Source organism: Rattus rattus, chromosome 13, assembly GCF_011064425.1.
Source record: "Rattus rattus isolate New Zealand chromosome 13, Rrattus_CSIRO_v1, whole genome shotgun sequence".
In the NCBI taxonomy this organism is placed as follows: Eukaryota; Metazoa; Chordata; class Mammalia; order Rodentia; family Muridae; genus Rattus; species Rattus rattus.
The window spans coordinates 72,019,340-72,043,262 of NC_046166.1; the positions used below are offsets into that span (position 1 = coordinate 72,019,340).

The 23,923-nt window shown below is 49.8% G+C and overlaps 1 protein-coding gene across 4 annotated transcripts in view; it reads right to left on the reverse strand.

The window, feature by feature from the left end:
* Nucleotides 1-23,923, reverse strand: part of Arhgef7 (Rho guanine nucleotide exchange factor 7) — a 106,681-nt gene that overhangs the window by 2,919 nt on the left and 79,839 nt on the right. For 3 of the 4 annotated variants that reach the window (XM_032919254.1, XM_032919253.1, XM_032919257.1), the window contains 10 exons: nucleotides 22,296-22,434; nucleotides 21,663-21,722; nucleotides 20,946-21,092; nucleotides 18,551-18,637; nucleotides 15,215-15,293; nucleotides 14,914-15,053; nucleotides 12,510-12,734; nucleotides 10,714-10,807; nucleotides 8,203-8,292; nucleotides 5,589-5,765 (listed from right to left, as the gene is read on the reverse strand). In XM_032919254.1, coding sequence (XP_032775145.1) covers nucleotides 5,589-5,765; nucleotides 8,203-8,292; nucleotides 10,714-10,807; nucleotides 12,510-12,734; nucleotides 14,914-15,053; nucleotides 15,215-15,293; nucleotides 18,551-18,637; nucleotides 20,946-21,092; nucleotides 21,663-21,722; nucleotides 22,296-22,434 — 1,238 coding nt within the window. The remainder of the gene's footprint in view (nucleotides 1-5,588; nucleotides 5,766-8,202; nucleotides 8,293-10,713; nucleotides 10,808-12,509; nucleotides 12,735-14,913; nucleotides 15,054-15,214; nucleotides 15,294-18,550; nucleotides 18,638-20,945; nucleotides 21,093-21,662; nucleotides 21,723-22,295; nucleotides 22,435-23,923) is intronic. The other variant, XM_032919256.1, reaches the window with a different exon arrangement.

Sequence of the window (23,923 nt, forward strand, 5' to 3'; positions counted from 1 at the left end):
CTGTCCCCTGGGGCAACTATGGGGCCTGGAAGACTGGCCTCAGGAAAGTACATCTCCCCGGGTCATCCTCTGAGTGTCTGCAAGCTGTGCACCGAAAAGAGCTCAATCGAGCCCAGAATGACAGTCTGGGAATACCTTGGGGAGTTCACAACTTTGCCAGTAAAAGGAGGGGCCTGTATATGGTGAGGCACTCCTGACTTGAATCCCATGTGAGTAGGTAGAAAGTTGTCAACATCCTAATTTGCTCGGAGTCTATTCCTTCTCAAAGACTGACCCACACAATGGGATCCCAGCCGGGAAGGGCTGCAGCTACGCGCTCTAGTGAGAACAAACCACCTATCTTCTCTCTGTCTCAAGTCCTAGGGAGGAACATGCTTTAAAACCCCCAGCAGGCTGACAATATCAAACCCCTGCCTCAGCAGGGTGCAGCTGACAGAAGATGTCCTTTCTGGACAGCCTCCCTGAGTTAGCAGGAGCCACTCTGAAGCTCCTCTCCTGTTGGGCACTAACAGACACACAGGTCACACAGGTCACACAGGGAAACACAGAGAAAGCACCATGTGGGTCTGTGTGTGCCTCCAACATGGGGGCGGTGTCTTTAGAGGAAGTCAGTGCTGAAAGTGCCCACACATGAGGATCCCAAAGACTGAGTGTTTGAGCTACGGACCCCAGCTCCTGGGTGAGGAGGTGGGACCAGGGAACAGCACTTGGGTTGGCTCTCCAGGCTTCCCACAGCTATTCAGCAGCCAAGTGCTCTGCTCGGGCTGACTGCTGATGTCTGTGTTAGTCCCAAATTAAAAAGTCTTGGTGACTAACTCCTGTCACATTAAACTTACTATGGGCTTGAGAAGGACCAGCAGGTGAGGCCCAGTGAGGCCTCGTGGCCTTACCAGACCAGCGTGGTCCCGTGTACTTCCCCTCGGCTCTTTCAGACTTTTCTCCCTTGAAAATCTGCTTCTAGCATTAATGCTTCAGACTAGGTAACTGACGAGTGGGGCCCCAGACTCAGCACGGACACTTTGCTGAAGGCTGTCCTCTAGTTAACCATCAAGCAGCTAGTCAAAACTTGGAACCAAAGGGACAACCTTCTCTACAGAGCTGTTCTGAGAGGGACAGAGTCTGGATTTGAGGAACTAAACTGTATGGCCCCAGTTGTCAGTGGAAAACACGTGACAGGGTCCTGGGTGTGAAATTGCTGTGTTGTGTGCAAAGGGCACCCAAGAATCCAATCGAAGTGTACGGTGGGACTGTGCTCTGGGTTGTCCCGGCTGAGACGGGCAGAGGGAACTCTGTTGGAGCTGATGGTGGCTTACAGGTCTGAAGGGAGACTGTTTGTCTGTACGGCAGACACCTGCCAGGCCACTACAAGCCACCCACCTTTCAACACAACGTGCATTTCTAAAATGACTGTACTTTAATGTGTAGTTGCCTTTCAACCAAACAATGAAGGACAGCAAGGCTGGGTTTGTAAGTTACTATTTTAAGAACAACAGTTTCTAACACACATACTTAACACTCTAACTGAAATATTACTATGCTTAGTGGTATCATAGAACTGTTTTCTTGAATACCTAGGTTGGGGGAAAACGTCATGTAACCATAGAACCAGAAAATATTCTAGTACTTTACATAAAGTCCCATCATGGGAGCTTAAATATGTTAGCACACTGCACAGTAGAGAACTGTCTTCCTCACACTGTGGTCCCTGGGGCGATGGAGTCAAGATCTGCTGTTGCTTTCCTGCAAAACTACATGCAGCCTCCCCTGGATGTTCATAGCCCACTTCTAGAACACTACAGGTTTGGGGAAGGCAACATAGATGTACCCCTTTTATTATAATTCAGTCCATCCAAAGCCCCTCATCTAAACAGTGGACTTCTTAAACCTTAGCATGAATAGCAACTGTGGTTTCCATGGGTAACAGCATGAGAAGTGCCAGGTGGCCCCACAACCCCTACAAAAGCTATCAGTCTACCCACACCCACCATATAACCTCCGTGTGCAAGTGGAGACACGTGAGTAAGACAGAGTCCAGTTTACAGTCAGCCCCAACCTGGCACTTCTCATGCAGACTCTCCAAGAACAAACAAACCTACAGATGTGTCTTACCAACCTCAAGTCCTGCGTGACAATTTACAAGGTCATTCTTTGGGGTCACCGGTGGGCTGGGGATGCCCGCAGGCTCTAGCTCCTATGGTAACACCCACCCACTCACAGATGTGATTCACGACAGAGGACATGTCCACAGCAACAGAAACACGAGCCAAACACTAGCCGTCTGGGAACCCTGCCTGGCATTGTTGAAGGCCACCAGGCTGTGGGTCTCAGCTGAGAAACACTGATCTGCATAGGCTGCCATAGCCAAGGCTCTCCCGGGCTCCTCCCTCGGCCTGGGACCAGCAATAACCAAGTCCACTGCCCAACTCCTCACACCCTGTGTACGTAAGTATGTGGGCACACACCTGTGTGTTTGTCTGTACCCAAAGCAGTAACTAAGTCTGTCACAAAAGAGCGTCAGCCCATCTGGCCTGTGGCCTGACACACTGTGACACGCTCCTGCATTACCATTTATACACTGCTGATGCTACTCTCAGGACGAAACAAAGCCCTGCACTTAGAGAGCTCTTCAGGAGCATCCAAGTTTCACAGGCTACACTGTCTATGGCTCTGGGATTTGGATTGGATTTTCCGCCCTAGAAAAAGAAAGGGCTGTCACCAGGAAGGACTTTCTCTTCTGAATTAGGCACGTGCTTTGCAAAACAGAAGGGAAATTCTGACCCTGGTCCCAATGCAGGACTTAAAAACTGAGTTTCTTTTCACCTGTGATAACGGGATGCTGCTTCTGAGGACAAGCTTTTCAGTAACAGGGAAACAGGAAAAAAGCAGCTGGGCCTAGGGACACACACCTTCCATCCTCCCTTCCAGGGAAGAAGTGGGCAGTGCTCTGTGAGTTCCAGGCAGCTGGGACTACATAGAGACCCTGCTGCCTTGTACTATTTAGCATACATCCCACCTAAGAGAGTGCCAGTCCTCCATCATGGCAAACAGATGCTTGCCAGTGGACCATGCCAGCCTCAGAGAATTGGCCATGGGACACTTGGCTTCAAACTGTGCTATGCCCTCCCCCATGTAACAAATATTAAAAGTCAAGGGCTAGCAAATGCAAAATTTATTTCAACTGTACAGAACAGATGTCTTTTAAATATAAAACAGACACTTCATTGCCATATGCAACCACAGACAGTAAGTAAGCATACTGTACAATACAATGCAACATTCAGATATACATCCACGTGAGCTTTCAAATGGGAGTCTTGTACTAAAATGGCTTTTCCCATTCACAGATAAAGAGCACAATATATAATTTCCCCAAGATCTTATATCACTATATACATATTATTGTGTTTTGGCAATTTTATGCCAAACACAGAGTTAGTGTAGCTTAATAAAGACTTCTGGCGAGTACCAGTGAGACAGGAACACTGTCGGGCCACCTACAGAAGGCCCAGGATGGCTTGGACCTACCTTCTCCATCAGTCTGCATCCTTCCGCTTAGCACTCACTGAGCACAGGCTGCACAACAGAGCGGCACAACTGTTAAGTGCTATCAGCACAACTACATCCCACAAACAGGAACGACGGCCCCTCCAACGCTGTGTCCCCTCTGCCACATGAGGACCATCTCCTGTGCCTGTGGCACTGACAAAGTCCTAACCAGGTCAAAGAACTAACATCAGACATCCAAAACAAGGGCAAAAAGGTTGAGCTGTTGTTTCACAGCGTTGGCCTCAACAGAAATTGCCACCCAAACAGCTCTGACTGGTAATCGTGAGCAAGGGCAAAGTGTCAGGACCAGCTCAGCAATGCCGACAGCAGCGTTCTTGAGACGGCAGTGCCATGTGACTCAAGTGTCAAGAGAAAACCCCAGTCCAGCAGTCCTGCCTCGCTGTTGGCCGCACAGTGTACGACACGCAAACCCACACTAACGTGAGGCAGGAGCAAGAAGCCTGAGGCAGAGTCGGCAAAGACGCCACCACTTGGGGTGGGACAACAGAGCTGCCTCTGTCACTGCAGGAGACTGAACAAGATACAGGTGATTCATGTTTTGTTTTGTTCTTCAAAGGTCCCATTTGCTATTTGGCTGAATCCATACAACCTTATTCCTACTGGAAATTAATACTGGGTGCAAGTTTTAAAGGCTTGCTCCTTGACTTTCTTATAAAAATACAAACTCTTCAAGGGCAAAGCCACTCCACAGCCACTGGGAACAGACAGACGGGTAAGAGCAGCTGTGCTGCCCCAGAAGTTCCAGGCCAACCCTCCCTCCATGCACATGCTCCTCTACTAGCAGCAGCAGGACCAGCTCCCAGGAGAGGGAGCAAAGGGGTCAAAACACTGTATCCACTAGCTTGACAAGGGCCAGGGGTCAGAGGTCATGGCCACCAGAGCTCCACACCCTGAAGGATGGAAAGAGCATTATTCCCTATGGACACCTGGCACCGTTCCTAAGGCAGGTGTCCACTAACACTTAAAGTACAACCCTAAGGTTACATTGTAACACCACAGTGTGCAGGGCGTGCTGCCCCCAAGCAGCCAGCTGTGCTTGTCTGCTCTAACTGATGCAACCTCGCATTCAGTTCTTCTCAGGGCCAGCGAAACTCCTTACAAACAAACCCCAGGGAGCATGCTCAGTCTTCCAGACAGCACTGTGCTGAGTACAGGGCTGCAGGGATAGCTTCACCGCAACTGGTGTTCAAAGACACAAGGTGCTCATGGCTCTCACAGCACAGTGTGGATGTGAGGCAGCCAGGCTGCAGCCAAGCCAAGCACTCAATCAAACATCGCTGTGAATGCCTGGTGGTACCTCCCACCAGTCATCACTGTGGTTCAGGAAGTGTGGTGCAACAGTAAATGTCTAAGCCTTCACAGTGAGAGTTCTCACCTCACAGCCATGCCACACACAGGAAAAGGCACAGAGCAGTGGGTGGAGACAGACTCCAGACTGCTCTCAACACCCAGTGGCACCAGCCCCGGTGTGCATTTGCCCGGCACAGAGTCCATGCGGTCTTCTGCACCAGCACCAGAGCAGCTGTCAGCTGACTTGGTGCTTCAGTCACAGACAGTCCTTCCAATCTCTCCACAGCTACTTGGTCAAGTGCATTATACATTAAAAAAAATTAGATCCCTGTGTGTAAGGCTAGTCTTCTCCGCTGTGGCACTTGGACGCAAACCTATGCGGCTGCATAAAATAGAAAAGTGTCCATACGGCTGTATCCAAAAGGACGTGAAACAGCTGCTACACAGAGCTTGTAAAAAACGCTCCCTGCTGGGAAAAGCCCGTCAGGTACTCACTGGACTCACCACCTCCCTCCAACGGGCAACAGTTTAAATTCATTCTTAGATTGGCAATTAAGCCTCCACTAGGTACAATGGGAAATACCAAGACACTCTCCAGAGTTGTTAAATATCACATAAGAGAGACAAGGAACAGCAAGAAACGTCTAAGAAAAGCAGGCTGCAGTACAAGCATTGTTAGAAAGGCTCAGTGCGTTAGTTCTGGTGAGAGATAGATGAGCAGCAGCTCTTACGGGATGCAGAACCCATTCTGTAACTATGGGCTGTCCATAGACTGTCATACTCAGAGTCTTCCGAGAGGTCTGAGGGCTCCAAACGAGAAAGGCTACTGCGACGACCCAAGGAGTCTAGACTTGATTGGTCGTCATCAGCCAAGACGTGATTATGCATCAGGTCAGTGCCTTGCCATGCTAAGACGGGTGAAGTGACAGGTGCGACAGGCAGAGGGCAGGGGTGAGGAGGGATGGACAGGAGAGCCACAACCAAAACATGGAACAAAAGCAAAAGGTGATGGGAAGAGAAGGGAAAGAGAAAATATTGTTAAAAAATGGCAACATGTCTGCTTCTCCTTACTTATTGCTGGGCTTTCCTAATGAACTTTGCACAACCCTCAGAACAAACCCAATTCTTTCTAAGCCCAAAGGTCACCGTCCTGCTTCAAATGGCTACCTCTGAAGATACCTGGATACCTGGATACCTGTACGTCTCAGCTAAAAAGTCTACACATTCACTCATGGCCAAAGCATGATTCTGTAGACCCTTGGCAATTAACCAGTTCTAGTGACAGTTTATTTGGGACACAATTTGTAAAAAGATACTATTCATGTTGCTTTAACACCATCTCCTATTTTGTCTCACTTCTTCAGTTACGTCTCTGCCAGGACAACACACCAGTGGCAGGTCCTAAACTTACCGTGTGGCCTCAAAGTCTGCGTGTGGAGAGAGGGACAGAGTGGTCCCGGGCTCCCCACCCCCAACCAGCCCTGGAAGGGTGTGTTCCTATGTTACCTCCCCGGATGTGGAACCTTTACCTTCAGAGAGTGAGTACAGACTGGCAATGCCACTGTGTGGAAAGTGAGGTGACAGGAGGCAGGGGCAAGGGAATGGGGCAGAAGGAGCTGCATGCGTAGTTAGCAACGTGAGCGTGAGCCGGCCAGTGGCTAGGAAGGCATGCAAGGCTGTGTGGGGCTCCTGTGGGGAGAAACCACAGGTAGAGCCTCACCAACCAAAGAAGACTGTGTTCCACGTCTGTGAAGGCCACTCCTCCTCTGAGACAGAAAACAATGCCAACTGTGCTTAGCTTGCAAAGTCCTGTTGGCATCCAAACAGGTACTGGACAGAGTGAAGCTTTAGGTAACAATATAACAGCATTCTCAAAACATTTTGCCAGGCATTTATGTAGAAATGTGCTCACTACGAACCCATTTCCAAACGCCCGCATCAACTGCATCACCTGTGTAGCACAAACTGTGCGTCTGTCCCGTTTCTCAGAGCTAAGAGAAAGCTATGTATGGCCGTAAGCTCCGAGGCCCCACGAGGCCGGCTGGGACATAGAGCATCAACTGAATGCAACACTCGGCACGCTGACGTGCTTTCTGCACGGAAGGAAAGGAGGAGAAAGCATGGGCCAGGCGAGGAACAAAGGCTCTGCAAAGACTACAGGCCGCCCTACTCCCGCACCACAGCTCACCCCAGGGCACTGCTTTTCACCCAGAGGGAATGATGGCCTGTGTCTGTCACATGCGGGAGTTCACAGAGCAGCCAAGGTCACCTGGGACTATAAGCCGGGGATTCTCATTTCCCTTCAAGCACTGAAGTGAGATGACTAATTAAACCACACATCTAAAATCCATGAAAGTGCTGGCTATGGCTACAACCTATCAGGATGCATCACATTTAATCATCCGAAGTTGTACTTATGAATCACTCTTCAACCATTACTCTGTGTGTGTGTGTGTGTGTGTGTGTGTGTGTGTGTGTGTGTGTGTGTGTATTGCACAGCTTGCTCAGGTACCCAGGCTTCCTTCCCCTGTCTCTCCTACTCCTCTCATCAGTTACAGCCCATTCTTCCTTAGTCCTTAGACATGGTAGGGACAAAAGCAGACCTCACTGGCCCTTAGCGCCATAAGCAGAAGGCAGTGCAGAGCTGCGCATGTGACGAGTGGAAGCAGAGGCCCTGCCACCTGTAAATGCCGCCTGGAGCTGAGCCTGCGTTTGAAACCTGCTGGCTAAGCTGTAGGCTCAAGTGGCTGGGAGTCCCTCCCACCTGGCCTGTCTGTTAAGACGGGCAGGATGTGAGCTGAGCCGTCCGTCACCCTGAAGGTGTTGTTAAAATGTGGAGGTATCTCTCCAAAAACTGGGGTGGAGGAGGAGACCGGGTAGGAGATCCACAGCAGCCAGTTTCTATGGCACCTCCAAAACAAACAAAGGGGAGGACTGCACAGCCCCTGCCTGCAGGTCAAAAGGCAGTGGCCTGAGTCAGGCGGTGCTCCTGGCTGCTACAATGCAGACTCCACCATTTACCTGGCATCCACCAAAGAAACTACCATTGTTTATTAATGAATATTAAAAACAAAATAAATTCAAATATGGTAGAAAGATGGATCTAGATTTGAATTTTAGATGATTTTTAAAAGGGGGGGGGAGTCCCAGTAACATCAAAAACAGCAAAGATAAAGACCCTCCACTGCCTTCTGCATGCAGCTGCACAGTTACAGCTTCATGGGGGATGCTGGCCCTCACGCAGTACCAGGACACACCGCTATACTACTCGCTAAGCTCCAGAAACCTCCCCCCGAGGAGCAGCTGCTTGTCATCTGTGCCCACACAGGGTGAACTGACACTCACTTGAGTTCAGGGTCTGCCTCGTCTTTGCACTTGTGCAGTAAGCTTCAATAACCTTCAGGATCTGAGCGTCTTCCTCCAGAGCGGCTGTGCCTGTTGAAAACACATGAGCCCATCACCACTCAGCACACACAACAGAGCTACGCAGAACAGGTTAGATGCCACTCTTCCCTTCTGGTGGACTAATATTTAGGTTCTCTAAATAGTTATAAATAGGTACATTCAAGAGCTTTTAAGGTTTGAAATTTGCACACAACGAAGGGTTAGCATCATAACTCTGTAAAGTCCTAAGTGCCCCAGTCTCCACCCACACACCAGACAGCACAAGACTGGAATACGCCGCCTACAGGAGACAGGAGCAGTAAAAGGACATCAAGTCTCACAAGAACAGGAAATGAGTGAGACTCAGCTCAGTGCCCCAAGTGTCACAGACTGGGCCTTGACACGGTATGGTGGGAGAGCTGTGGGCCACAGCAGGAGACTTCTGGAAAGGCGCCCGATCACAGCCTTAAAGGGGCGAACCCTGACCCAGGGATTCTTAGACACTAACGTAACAAATTTACCAGGCCAAGCACACAGTGCTTCAGAGCTCTGCCTTAAATGCTGCCCAGTCAGCTGGGTACAGGTTTCATCTCTAGGCAGAGGCCAGAAAAAGGGTCAGGCAGTGGGACCACTCACAGCCCTCAGCCCCTGTGACATGTGGAAATGAGCTACTTCTATAGTCTTCTATACTTTCTATACATTATAAAGATACTGTCTATATTCTCTACTTCTATAGTCTTCTATATTTTCTATATTACATTATAAAGATACTTTCTATATTCTCTACTTCTAGTCTTCTATACTTTCTATACATTATAAAGATACTGTCTATATGCTCTACTATAGTCTTCTATACTTTCTATATTATAAAGATGCTGTCTATATTCTCTACTTCTATAGTCTTCTATACATTATAAAGATACTGTCTATATGCTCTACTTCTATAGTCTTCTATACTTTCTATATCACATTATAAAAATACTTTCTATATTCTCTTCTGGTTCTGCCTGAAGTTACTTAGCTGTATTTTTTCTTTTCTGTTTTAAGGCCACCTATTCTAAAACCATGAGAGAATAGAAGGCTGCTCTTCTCACAGCTATAAATAATTATGCCTCAGTCACTTTTATGATGTATTTATTTCACACAAGGTCTCACTATGTAGCCTTGATATTACTAGAACTTGCCAGGCCGGCCTCTTCCCTTAGAGATGTCTGCCTCAGCCTCTGGGGTGCTGGGACTAACGGCATGCACCACCATGTCCAGCTCTCAGCAGTATTTTAAGACAGTAAATGTATATAAGGCACACCAAGTATGTACTTCAGGACAGAGGGCTGCAGTCCTGAGAGCACCCAGCTCACCACCTGTAACCAGTCATTAGGCAGGTCCCACAGCATGTGGCTTCTTCAGATGGCAGGAGACTGCGAGAAAGGCTTCGTCCCCTCTGGGCAGCGGCAGCTACCTTCACTCGGGGTGCTCTGTCTGATGCCTAACCAGCTGCTCTCCTCACACCGGGGTGAGCACGTGCATACCACACAAGGGTAGGGAGAGCCATTGAAGCCAGAAGCACAGTGCAGGCTCGCTGTGTCCACAGGATGCCAGCTGCTCTCCTCACACTGCAGATGCTCTACTGCTCTCAGGGTGGACCACCTCATGGACATATAATGGCCTCACCTTCCAAGCTAACACAAGTCATCCAATCACAGCAGCCTTGGAGCGACGAGGTCTGCTGAGCATCTGCCTGTCTGGCCCCCGCTGCTGAGTGGGGATCTGTAACATAACACTTCTCCTCATCCCTTGCCCTTGGTCTCGCAATCTCTCATCCCTAACCTGCTGGGACTTCTGGGTAAGGATGCAGTACTAGCCTGCCTCTCCTGTGAGCTCTGAGCACACACAGCTTTCAGCTGGTGCAGACGTCTCTCATCAGAACCACAGGCCTTGTACCACTCAACCCTGCCTCCTGGCTTATGTCTCCCCAGTTCAGGCCCACCCCGCACCAATTAAGACAGCTGAAGCCCCCTCAACAAATGACCACCGTGTCTAGGAGGGGTGCTGCTGCTACCAGTGTCGCCCCGACCAGGCTGCTCCATAGCGGCCTCCTCTCAGGGACCCAGGGACCCAGGCACCTGGAGCAATGCTTTTACACATTGCTCTGACTCCTGGGGTAAATCTGCCCACCCAAAGACCAGTGCTATGAACTTGCTCTCACAGTTGGACACAAAGCAGCATTAACGTCTGCCAGTTCTGAAGGTCTGGCCAACATTTGGGTCCCAGTACCCATCGGCCAGTCCTGTGGAAGGCACATGGTAAATGCTTGTTCTATCAGACCACCGGGCACACCTGAGCCCAGCCCTCAGCTCCCCTACCACACAAGCCAAGTGCAAGTGAGGAGTCTGGGTCTGACTCAGGTCATAGGTCTGCTGGGTGGAGTGAAGGCAACAGGAAACCACACCCCTCGGTGAGGCGGGCACTCACTCTTGCGCACAGCGAACTCCTCGTCTGAAGGCTTGCGCTCAGGCTTGCGTTTTGGCAGCAGCTTTTTCATGGTCTTGGGACTCCTGCTGAGATCCTAAGGAGACACCAATGAAGAAAAGGCTGGCAGACTGGGTGACAACGCCAGCCGGCCACCACGCACTTCTCACCCCCATCACCAGCTCTTCCGTGGTTCTCTGCCAATGCCAACATGAATATAAGCCAAGAGCCAAGAGGACAATTCCACCATCCCTCACCAACTGGCCTCAGTTCTGATGAAAACCCTTGTTAAAACTAGACCCCACGAGCATACAGGGCAATAAGGTCTGTGCTGAGAAGCTCACACGCTCCGCACAACCAGGGCAGGGGCTGTCCATTCTGGGTTATGGGTGGAGGGAAATTAGTTAAATTTAAAGGAAGGAGAAGTAAAGATTCCTTCAGCAAAGTACACATCCCCAAAGCTAAAAGCAAAGTGAGCAGGTAGGGAACCCAGGGCTATGCACAGACTCCTAGACGGGGCTTGCAGGCTACTCTGTGCAGGCCCATGTCCCAGCTCTGAGCAAGTAGAGACGGTGGCCAACAACCATCTCGGCCTCTTCCTTGAAGGTAACAATGGAGTATGCACACAGCACGCTGCATGCAGCAGGCACAGGAACCTGCCTGCACACGGCTGTTATTACAGGGGGTGAGGCACTTCCACAGCTAGCTCAGAGATCCTCCTGTCTCCGCATCAAGGGCGATAGAAGTAAAGAAGGAGTTGGCCAGCACAAATGGGCTCTGTATTTTGTTGTCTTTAAATGTATGCTTGCTTTTTATTTGTCTTACTGGTTTTTGTTTGTTCTGACTTTTGTGTTTTTGTTTGAGAGTGAGAGAAAAAGAAGATGAAGTTGGTTAGGTAGGGAGGTGGGAAGGATCTTGGAGATGTTGGGACAGGAGAAAGATAGGATCAAAATGCTGGACTTCGTTTCTGAAAGCTCTTTCCTGTGTTCCATGCTGGCCTCAAACTTCCTGTGCTATAGAGAACCTTGAGCAGAAATCAGCTCCAAAAACATTGTACTGTGGGCTGAACAAAACACCCCTGAAACACAGGAGCACCTGCCCAAGGGACCCTGCTCCAACCACTCTTCCTCAGTGTGTGTCCCGGGGCCACCATGTTCAAGCGTACATCAACCGTAACCTGGCTTCCCACACTCAGCAGTGCTGAGCCCCCTCGGGTGAAAGCAGGGTTAGGTGAGCGAATGAGACTTAGTGAAGATAAAGTGCACTGTGGCTGCACTCACATGCAGGAGAGCAGAGCGCACTAAGGAAAGCTGCTGCACCTCCCCACAGGCCGCGGAGGCACTGCCTTCAGGGACCGACCGTTTTCACTAGGGAGCCTGTTTTTTACTTCCAACAGCCTCAGGGCTGCGGGGCAGATTGGGGCACAGCAGAAGGACATGCAGGAAAGGTGAGGCCCTCGCAGCCTGCATGTTCAGGAGCACCTCAGGCTCAGAGCCTCCTGGTACCACTCATTAAGTGAGGGCACAGTGCACAGACGACTGGAGGGGTGCATGCTCATTCCATTATGTTTAAAGGTGACGCCTGGCCCTTGCAGCAGAAGGGGATGACACAGAGTAAGGGCAGACCCTCTTGGTTCTGAAGACGTCATGCGGCAGGGTGGGATTTCAACCATAAACAGAAATACAAGACTCGCACTTCTGAAGCCACCACATTGACTACTGGGCTACGTGCAGTCCCTCACACTCCCCACGTCAAGGCGTGCTCACTGTGCCGGCAGTCTGCGTGCTGCAGGACCTCACCTCCTTGTAGCAGAGAGCAGCTGAGGGCCGGAGGGGAGGGGCAGGCCGCAGGCAACTCAGGCTCCAAGGCTTGGGGGTCTTCGGAGGCTCCAGGGGTCCCCAGCTGATGGTGGTATGTGGGGTGCCATGGTGAGAGGGGTGGGGGAGTGTGTGGTACGCAGGCGTCAGTGCCACAGGCTTGCTGTCCGCGTGTTTGCTGGATGGAGTGAGAGGATGGGAAGGAAGCTGCCAGGCACAAAAGCAAGAGCAGAGAGCATGAGATGGGTAAGGCCACAGAGACGGAAGGCCCTGACCACACGGCTTCCCTCTCGCTCGCTCACTGTGCCACGCTCCAAGGGATGGAGACTCAACTCTGCAGAGGTTCACCAAAAAACAAAACAAAACAAACCTTAAAAAGCCACCAGTGGTCCCCGACTGGACTAAAGTGACTGAGATGGGGCATGCTCCCTGGACATACACTTCCACCTGTTCACACGAACTGTCCCTTGTCAGAGGGGGGAGGAGAAACCTCCCTCAGGCTGCTACAGCCAGGCCTATCCCACCCATCTACGCCCTTCCTGCGTGGGCAAACCCAGTTGCCAGAGCTGTGTGACGCTAGGAGTATAAAGCACTTGGCCTTTATGGGAAGATGTTAACATCTGAAATCAAGATATGTTTATCTTAAAACCTCAGCCTGTTCAATAAAACAGAGTAATCTGAGATCTGACTTCAGTGGGGGATGTCACTAATAAGGGTTGTATTCTAGAAATCCAAACGGATCACGCTGACAACGAAATGAAAACGCTGATGATTCGGATGAGCTCCTCGGTGGGGTGGCGAGCACCAGCCTGGGACTGGGGTGGTTGGTAGGCACCACACGGCTGAAACCAGGGCTCAAAGCTCCCGCTCGCCCACTAGTGGCCGGCTCGTGGTATACTGCAAAACACTAGACTACAGAATAAACTTTCTCAAACCAAGCAGCCTACACGTGAGAAAACTGTGTCCCGCAACCCTTGTAGCAGTTATCTGGTAATGATTAAACACTGGCTTGGTTCTCCTTCCTTGAAAAATAAGAGCTATGCCAATACTAAAATGAGAGTTAATTGATGTGGGACAGAACTGGGTCCCAGGCAGAAAGAACATATAAGCCACCGAGGAATTCCAGGGATCAGCAGGGCTTCTCACACTAACAGGGGACTGCACAGCTGCCCCTGGCAGGCAGGGTCCCACTACAGAGATGGCAGCCCACGTACGCAGCCGTCTCTGTGACAGGTGAGGGAGCCTGGCTTCAGATTGTTCTGCACAGACTGAGGCAGCCTGTGTCCCTGGGAGAAACTCGGTTCCACAGAAGCTAGGTTTTCCTTTTTATTACGTTGGTGGCACACAGATCAATCCCAGTACCTTGCACATCACTCAAATGCTCTACCACTGAGCCACAGCCCAGGTCTCCAGGACCCTCTGGAGTAAGCATAAATTATGGCGCACAGCCACGTAGACTGAGGTGGTGGGCAACACTGCAAGACTGCAAGGCATCTGAAGCTCCAACTGTGAAGACAGCACAGCAAGACCAGAAAACTGGACCCCATGTGAGGCAGAGTGGACAGAGAACTGCATGGTAGAGGTGTGCTGGTGAGTAACTATTGTGACCCTTGCCATGACAGCACAGACGGGGAAAGTGACCTCCACAATAGAAAGTATCCCAAGAGGCACATGAAGAAGGCACATGAGGGAAAGCTATAACCAAAGTTTACTTCTAAAGGTCTAAGTCTTTATGTGAAAATGGTTGTTTTAAAATAATACTAACTTCTCGAGCACAACCGGAGTTCACACACCAACGCTAACCTGTTGAAACCTATGTCTCTAAGAAACCAAAGTGCCCTGAGTTCTCACAGGTGAGAAATAAACAGTGCTCTGTTCTGCTTAAAGTCAGCTTCTCACACAGCCCAGGCTAGACCCAACATATAGCCACAGATAACCCTGAACTCCAAACTCTCCTGCCCATCTCCCACGTGCTGGGAGCACAGGCATGTGCCAGTGTACTCGGTTTATGCTGTGGGTCCTGGGTTTCCAACTCTGTGCTAAGGAAGAATCTACCACTTGAGACCCATCATTTCTTAAAAGTAAATTGGGAACTGTGTCGGACACCATTTCAATAGCCTTTACACTTCTCTTGCTTTTTCTGTTTATGAATGACATATGTAGAGTTTAAAATTCTCAGAGAAAAAAATTCACTGACAGGGCTGGTGGCTTCTGGGGGTCAATGGGAACCCTCTGAAGTAGCTCAAAGCATCACTAAGATTGAGAGCAGACACAAAGTTTGGGGCAGTTTGCTCTGTGGTGACACCTACAGAGGCAGGAGGCAAGGGTTTAGAACTCCTGTATCCACTGACAGCCCCAGCACAGGCCATTACTGTGAGAGCCTTACTGTGTGCGATGGCACCGAGTGGGGCTTGATGGTGGGGTTGCTCACAGACGTGACCTTCGTCTGCCTCTGCAGATGCTCCACCCATTCGTGCAAGTCCTGTTGGTTGTTGCAGGACACCAGAATGCGCTCGATCATGCTCCCTAGAGAGGAGGAGAGACACGGTAAGTGCACACACGAACGTATACACACCCAGACCCCAAAGCCACCTCACACAACCTCGGAAATACATAGGGCTCTACCCTCAAGGACAGGCTGCCTCTCCTCCCACGACATGGCGCTGGCCCAAGTGTAAATGTATTACCTGATATCTCAAAGGCATTCCTATGGTTCTCACTGTCCTCGAGTTTTGTGATTGTCATTCCTGTTGTTGGCAGCTTTCCCTACAAAAGACCCCAAGACAATGTTTTCCTAATAAAGAAGGTGCCACACATACTAAATGACTTTACACACAGCAGCAGAATTAAGTGTGCAAAAGAGCAACCACCTTAAACAACAATCAAACCAGATCAAGAACCCAAACTGAAGCAAAGCAGGGCCTTGATCCAGTGGGTGGTTCTAGGAGAAGACAGAAGACACAGCCAGGGTGCACAGTGGCTGCTTAAAAGGCATGAGAAAGAGCTCACTGCCTTACAGAGAAAGGCAGGGTTAGGGGTGGAAGACCCAACTGATGAGAAACTGAGACAAGAGCACACACTGAGACCAGTGTGCAGAACTCCGTCAAACAGAAAATACACTGTGATGTCAGACGGATGCCACAGGGAGCCCAAGTGGCAGTCAATCTGTCTGTAAAATAGGAGGAATTCACAACAAAGCAAAACACATCAGCTGAGAACAACAGAAGGGGACCAAGCTCATTTAAACAGTAAAACCCAACAGAAAACAGCTTTCCCTGGGCCACATAAATGGTGACAGCTGCTGGCCAAGGACCTCATCTTTACAGTCTATGGGTGTTTGGGGACCAGGAAACAGCCGAGGCAAAGGACGGGCTTTACCAGCAGGCAGGAGACAGTACGCACGCTAATGAATTTTTGTCCACGTGACACAGCTAAAGACACCAGCAGGAGAAAACCTCCAGCCTCTGCGTGGCCACAGACGAACTTGCCCAGGCACTTTTGATTAGTGACTGATGCTGGAGGCCCAGCCCACCATGCAAAGTGCCACCTCAGGGCAGTCTGAGGAAGGCAGCAAGCGGCAAGCAACATTCCTTCCTATTCCCCTCTGCCTGCTCCTGCTTGTCCTGCACTTTCCCCAGGGATGGACTGTGACCTAGACATGGGAGTCAAACAAACCCAACTCCTCACGGTTCTCTGCTTATGATGTGTAGACAGACAGCAGTCCAAAGCCAACCAGCACAACTGCTCACAATGCTTTCCCCATCATGTGCCCCACTCCAGGCAAAAACAAACAACAAAACAAGTCACCCAGTCCAAACACCCAGTCCATGCCTCGCACGCTCGCATGCCCGTCTGAAATGCTAGTAGTAAGTGAAAAAGCTATGGCTGAATCCAGCGGACCCTGTTATCTCAGTGTTCTGAAATCCCCTGTTCACCACCCTTCTTCCTCACTCAGGACCCATCAGCTTAAAATTTAGCTGATAATACTTTGTCTAGTTAGCCAAAAATGTTGTACCACTTTACTGCTTGCCTTCAAATTTTGAACTTTTATTTTGTTATTTTATAAAGAGCTTTCCAAGGACAGACTGGTGTCACAATTCCTTTTTTCCTTCGGATGTCCAGTATTATGGTGTACATTTAGTAAACTATTCTTGACAGACACAGTGGCGCATACCTTCAAACTCAGCACTCAAGAGGCAGAGGCAGGAGGATCTCTGTGAATTCCAGGAGAGCCTGGTCTACAGAGAAGCCCTGTTTCAAGGAAGGAAGGGAGGGAGGGAATCAATAAACTTCTTGCTTAACTGAAAAAAAAAAAAAACAAAACAAGAAGAAGAAGAAGAGGAGGAGGAGGAGGAGGAGGAAGAGGAAGAGGAGGAAAAGGAGGAGGAGGAAGAGGAGGAGGAGGAAAAGGAGAAGGAGGAAGAGGAGAGGAGGAAGAGGAGGAGGAAGATGAGAGGAGAAGGAAGAGGAGAGGAGGAAGAGGAGGAAGAGGAGGTGGAAGAGGAGGGGGAAGAGGAAGAAGAAGAGGAGGAAGAAGAGGAGGAAGAAGAGGAGGAGGAAGAGAAGAAAGAAGAGGGGGATGAGGAGGAGGAAGAGAAGGAGGAAGAGGAGGAGGAGGAGGAGGAAGAGGAGGAGGAGGAAGAGGAGGAAGAGAAGGAGGAAGAGGAAGAGGAGGGGAGGAAGAGAAGAGGAGGAAAAGAAGGAAGAGAAGAAGAAGAAGAGAAGAGGAAGAGAAGAGGAAGAAGAGGAAGAGAAGAGGAAGAGGAGAGGAGGAAGAGAAGAGGAGGAGAGGAGGAGAAGAGGAGAGGAGGAGGAGGAAGAGGAGGAGGAGGAGAGGAGGAAGGAGGAGGAAGAGGAGGAAGAGGAAGAGGAGGAGGAGGAAGAGGGAGACGCTAAGCTCCCAGAAGTCCCACAGCGAGCAGACCGTGTGTGCTCTCCCTGGAGCAGTTTATCTTCAGCTCTGGCACTGTGGTCCCACTGCTGCAGCAGGCGTCCTCAGAGCCAGCAGGGGATTCTTGCTGTGCAGCCCTCCCGGGCTGGGGCTGGGTGCACACAGCTTAGCAGTAAGTGCGCCCTCCACAGACAGAAACTAGCACTGGAGGTGATGAGCACCACGGGGACAAGACCGCCCTGGTACAGAGATGACGTCTCCAGGGCACACGGCAGCAACAGCAGACACAAGTACCAGCCTAGGTTGAGGCTCTGGGGTACGGACTGGAGCCAGGAACAGGCAACTCTCAACACTGAGCTGCCACTCTGGCACCTCAGCCGCCCAGAAGACCTTACCAATGGAAGCCTCGGGCTTCTGAATCTTCCCATGCATGTTTGCTCTGTCATCTATCTATAAGGTTCCCTTGGGACAACTGCAGTGACCAGCCCTCCTAGGGGCAGACCAAGCCTCTACTTTCCACTAAGGGCTCTACACAAGACAAAGCAAAACACACACCAGAGAAGAGCCAGGTGCAAGTAAGCAGCAACTTCCCCTAGAGCCGTATGTGGGGCTGGCCAGTCCCTGAGAGGCTCCCTGAGAGCATCTCCCAGACCCTACCCAATGCCCCACCATCAGTCCCTACTGGTGGGGACTAACAGAAGAGTCCCTCACATTCTCTCCTACAACCAACTCTCAAACGTTCTTCAAGAAATGGTGACAAACCAAGACACTAAACCAAAGTTTACTAACAGGTCAAACAATCAGGTTCTGTAAAGTTCTGCCCCTTACAGAAGATCTTAGCCCACAGCACCTAGCTGAACCTACCTTGGGCAAAACAGAACATGAAAGCCCAGGGAAGCAATGTGCTTTGCAGGGGACAATGCAGTCAATGAGAGATGGGCATGGGTTGCTCATTCTCTCCAGTCACATCAAAAGAAGTGAGCACACAGAGAAGAACTCACAGCCATGACATGGGAGCCACATACAGCACATGCGCAGGTGAGTCCAATATCAATACATACATTCAAAGCATCCTGAAAACAACTCTCACATCCACCACAGACAAAGCTAAACTCAATTTAGCTGTGTTTACCTGATAGATGAAACCGCTCATCCTGGGACTGGCAGACAACATGAGCAGAAGGTTTGGGAAGAGCAGGAGGTACCTCTCATTCTTCTCCTAATGGTAAAAAGAATTTGTTCACAAATGTGTGCACGAATCTTTACAGAGACCCATGGAGCCTCTGGCCCTGTTTTCTATTTGAGATTTCTAGCAAACTGTATCGGCAGTACTGAATGACTGGGGAATATGACCAAGTCCACATTAACACTGGCATACAGTCCACACGGAACCTTAGCAGTCATAGAACCGTAACTGGGAACAACCACAAACTACTAGACTTTTACAAAACACAAAGTAACTCAATGACTCAAGAGTCCTGAGCTCACGAGCTCTTTGTAAGGTTTCTTTTCTAAAGGGTTATTTAGCCAGATATGATGTCGCAAGCCTTTAATCCCAAAACTTGGGAGGCAAAGGTAGGCAGATTATCTGTCCACGCCTGTGTTCTATACATCGAGGGCTAAGACAGTAAGAGCTATGTACCAGAGACTCTCTAGGAAGAGAGGGAAGGAGGGAAGGAGGGAAGGAGGGAGGGAGGGAGGGAGGCAGGGAGGCAGGGAATGTAAAAGTTCAGGGTATATTTCTTTGTATTGCTTATATGTGTGAATGTCTTCCTGCATGTATGTCTGTCCACCACATGTGAACAGAGCCCACACATACCATGAGAAAGTGTGGGACTCATGCCCTGGAACTGGAGTTATAAATGGCGTGAGCTGCCGTGTGTGTGCTGATCATCAAGCTCAGGTCCTGGGAAGAACAGCCAGTGCTCTACCCACTGAGCATTCTCTCCGACCCATTCTCTCCGTGGAGAATCTTTGACTACTACTTGGTAACTGTACGTGACCCAGAAGAAAGAACTTAGAAAATGTTAATGAGGGATGGAGACAGGTGGATTTTTCAAGCTACAAGAAAAGTAGGACAAAATGTTAACTAAATGTTGTTCTCATCTATCTAATAAACCTTCTTTAGCTTACATTAAAATATTTCTTATATTTTTGGTTATGAGCCTAGCCTTTAACAGCTAAGCCATCTCTCCAGCCCTAAAATATTTCTTGTACATTAAAAAAAAACACCATTTGCTTTGGGCTGGAGAGAAGGCTCAGCGGTTAAGAGCACTGAATGCACTTCCAGAGGTCCTGAGTTCAATTCCCAGCAACCACATGGTGGCTCGCAATCTGTAATGGGATCCAATGCCCGCTTCTGGTGTGTCTGAAGGCAGATACAGTGTACTCATATACATAAAATAAATAAATCTTTTTTAAAAAAGACTTTAATTAAAAAAAAAACCAAACAAACATTTGCCTCAAAGTAACCAAGTCAAAGCGAACACAGAGATCTAAGAGGTGAGTCCAGAGACTCTGAAAGACAGAGGCGGGCGTCCACCAGCATGAACCACTACCTTCAGCCTCCCACGCACGCTCTTCACAACACCACATTCACTCAGAGGCTAGCCAGGACGAGGAAGGTGTGGATCCTAAGAAGCTGCTGAAACCTGCCGTGCTCTCTTGGAGGCACACAGGCATGGCAGCTCGGACTCTCTTTGGAGAGACGCCCACCACTGCTATGGAGACTCAGCACTTGGGAAGCGTCGCACAGTGATCTAATACAAAACTTAAGAGTCACTTATTAAGGGGCTGCAATGGCTCTGTGGTTAAGAGCACTGGCTGATCTCCCAGAGGTCCCAAGTCTAATTCCCAGGACCACACAGCAGCTCACAACTGCCTGTAACTGTATTTCCAGGGGCCCAGACATCCTCTCCTGGTCTCTGTGGGCACTGCATGCACCTTGTACAAAAACATGCATGCAGATAAAACACCCACACACATAGAATCATTTGATTAAGGAACACGTTCTGAAAGGTTGTAGTGTTTCAGGTCAGTGTGATAACAGAATGGGACAATTTCTTCCAGTGCCCACACTATAATGTAGTGGGGGGTTGGGGAGAGGACTCCGGGCAAATTCTGTTTCTTCTTCAACCATTAAAAGCTAACATTCGGTGAAGAGGGATGTCACTTAACAAACCAGCAACAAAGCAGTGATCCCCATTAATAGACACCAGAATACACACAAGCTTTTCTGATAGGAAAAGCCTGAGTCAGGGCCATGCCAGTGTCTGTATAAGACACCTGGACACAAAGAGAAACATACCAGTCTCTTCCGGTCTTGGGTGAACACGCTTTCACACAGCTTTGGAACAAGCTGATCCTGGGGCATGGGACTGGCAACTGGCCCATGTGCTGTGAACTTTCTACCCATACCACAAGTTCCATGTTTGTCAGGGATAAAAAGTGGAGCACACGTGACAGGCTCCTATATACACAGCCTCACGTCACTCCTCTAGACCTGGACTGAAGGCGGGCCTCCGTACCTCGCTTCCTGCACACTGAATTGTGACTTGGGACATGTATGTAACACTGCCCAACGTCTTTATGTCATCCCCCTCCCAGCTCCTGATGGGCTCTGTCAGGATCTGCAGCTCCAGCTCTTTCCTTTTTCGTACTTCTTGACACTGGGCCTGTGGGACACAGAACACAAGTGTTCAGAGATAGAAGCTTCCAGAACCTTGTTTTCACCACCCTGCTTCTGCTTATACAATTGTATTGTTCTGCACCTGCTGAATGTCTGCTAATTAAAGTCAGGCCAAGAGAGCGACACGTACTCCTGCTCTGGCTCCTTAGGGTTTACAGGCCTTTCTGTTAGGCTCAGGACAAGCAACACACAGTAAAGCAGGAGAGCACCAACTCTGGCTCCATCAGGAACTGCCAGCAGAGAGGAAGGACAACACGACTGGTGTCCTGGATGGCACTGAAGCACCCTGGACTTGGAGGCAAGGAGTCAAATGGGTTCACACATCTGCAGCACGAACTGCACTGTGTCCTCAGTTCTGGCTCTGGGGCCCGCAGTGCACTCGAGTGGGAGAGGTTCCTGCTTGAACGTTGCTATGCATGTCCTTTACCTCATGTCTCAGTAAACACTGCGCTTAACTCACAACTCACTCGTTACTGTGCATCCTTCCAGTTGGGTGCTAACCCAATATGCATTCATCATGAGAAGGTCAGAGAAAGTCATACGCTTAACCACTTACTGAAAGGTTTTTGAAGGCAGTCATAGATTTCTGAATATCTTGTCTATCAGGATGATAATCCTTTGGATAAAGAAAGATAGGATTAACTCTCACATCGAAAACACCCCAGAGACATTTTGTTTCTCGGTGTGAGGCCTGCTTATCTTTTAAAGGATTACGGTGCCTAAAAGACTGGAGGAAAATTAATTTAAAACAGAACTTCCAAGAAGGGTCAGCAAGCCACAGTTTGGTAAGAGCCTCCTGAGGACATGGTCACTCAGTGCTTCCATCTCTGACAGCTCTGCCCTAGAAGGCGGAGCTGAGAAACAGCATGAAGGCAGACACCCAGGAAAAGCAGCAGCAGACGTGCATGCTGTTAGCCCACAATCAATGCCTCCAGTGTCACTCAGCATTCAGCCCTACTGCCTGTAACTAAATGCTGCGAGGACACCCAGCTCTATTTGAAAACTACGCTCTGCAGCTTTCTGGAGCCTTTACACAAGAAAGTAAAAAGACAGATCTTTCTCCTAGGGCTGGAGGAGGAGAAAATCTCCATGCTTAACAAAGTCCCCCTGAAACACCGCATTACAAACTCTGGACAAGCTCTAGGGTGGTTTCACAGGCATAAGGGGTCAGATCAGAGAGCAGCTGAACCTCCATGTGTCTCTCCAGCTCCTTCAGCAGTGTGGGGTACTTGTCCAGGCGCATGAAGGGCTTGCTCAGGCCGGTAGTCAGCACCAGGATCCCAGGGCTGCTGGCACCTTTTGTCTCCATGAACTCTCCCAGGTCCTCACTGGGCAGCAGGGGCAAGGAGGGAGAGAGAAGAGGCTCCAGTTAGGAACACAGAGCAGAGCTCTGCTTCACAGCCAGTTTCCTCTAAGATAAAATGGCCTGCTATAATGGCTACAGCAGATGTGCTGGCTACCATACAATGTGAAAAGTATCCAAAATCACTCTCCCCTCAAGGCACATCTCTACCCTGGGCATGCCGGCTTCATGGAGACCACCACAAACTCAGAGGTCTCCAGAGAGCAAGCTGGTAAGAGCTGCAATAAACTGTCCCTGAGCCACAGAGACCTGTGTGAGGGTTGCCACACCCCAAGGTGAGGCATGTGTGAGAGCTGGTGAACTGACACGTTCTCTGGGAGCAGCAGCAGCACACACAGAGCAGCACAGTACGACAGGGCTAGGCACACAGGCGCTGACATGGGGAAGCCACGTCGCAGCACCGCACCGTCTGCTCCACACACAATGCACAGTGGTGACATAAACATGACCAACATGTGGAGGATTAGTAAGTCTTCAACATTCTGCTCCCTTTTCACAGCCATCTTCAGGATTCAGCTGATGCTTTCTACGACAAGTTTCAATGATAACCATTTCCCGGCATCCTTCATGTCTGCTGAACCCTGGACTGACGACATGAGTCTTACTAAGACCGTTCTCTCCACCCCCATCCAGTCATCTTAAAGCACTGTGGGTTGACTGAGATAAATACCTATTTACCAACTTCCTCTGAACGAGCAGCTGGTGGGGCACAGCCTAATAGAGGCTCTCCCTTTCAGGGAGACACGTACCCAGCCATTACGGTATTCCAGGTTTACTGAAACGTCACAACCTGGTCACTGCAGGGAACTCACAGTACCCCGACTCAGAACTCCTAAGAATGAGATGAAATTTAAAAGAGCCAAAGTAACTGCCTGGGATCTGCACACAGTGTTCTGGTGCCAGGAAAGCGAAAGTAACAAACCAGTGGGAAATATGTTCTGACAGAATAACTTATAAAATCCATACAGAACGGCTGGCCCCCAAGGCCATGCCTACTGTCAGTACAAGAAAGGAAAGGTCCTATGGGTGGACTCTTACACGCGCTGACTACACATGTCGGGAGAGCCATCCTCAGGGGTACAGCACTTCTGACACCTAAGAATGCAGAACCAAACCAAACCCAGGGCTCCCACGTTCTAAGTAAAACTTCCCATCAATAAACTACACCCGACTTGCAAAAGCAAAGCTTTCAGACTTGAATAAACAACCTTACTTAGAAACTCAAAAACTAGGTTCAGACATGAAAACAGACTCTACTGAGCAGGCACGGTGTGGCAGCAGAATGGGTATCAGATATAGGAAAGCAGCCGAGACTGGCAGCCTAGCATCTCGGTAGAGGAAGCTGCTTTAGGAAGTGACCAGGCACAAAGAACTCATGGCTCAAACCACCAACTTACGCCTCAGGAGAGGGACGGGATCTGTGGGAGGCTGAGGGGAAACCCTCACAGCTCAGG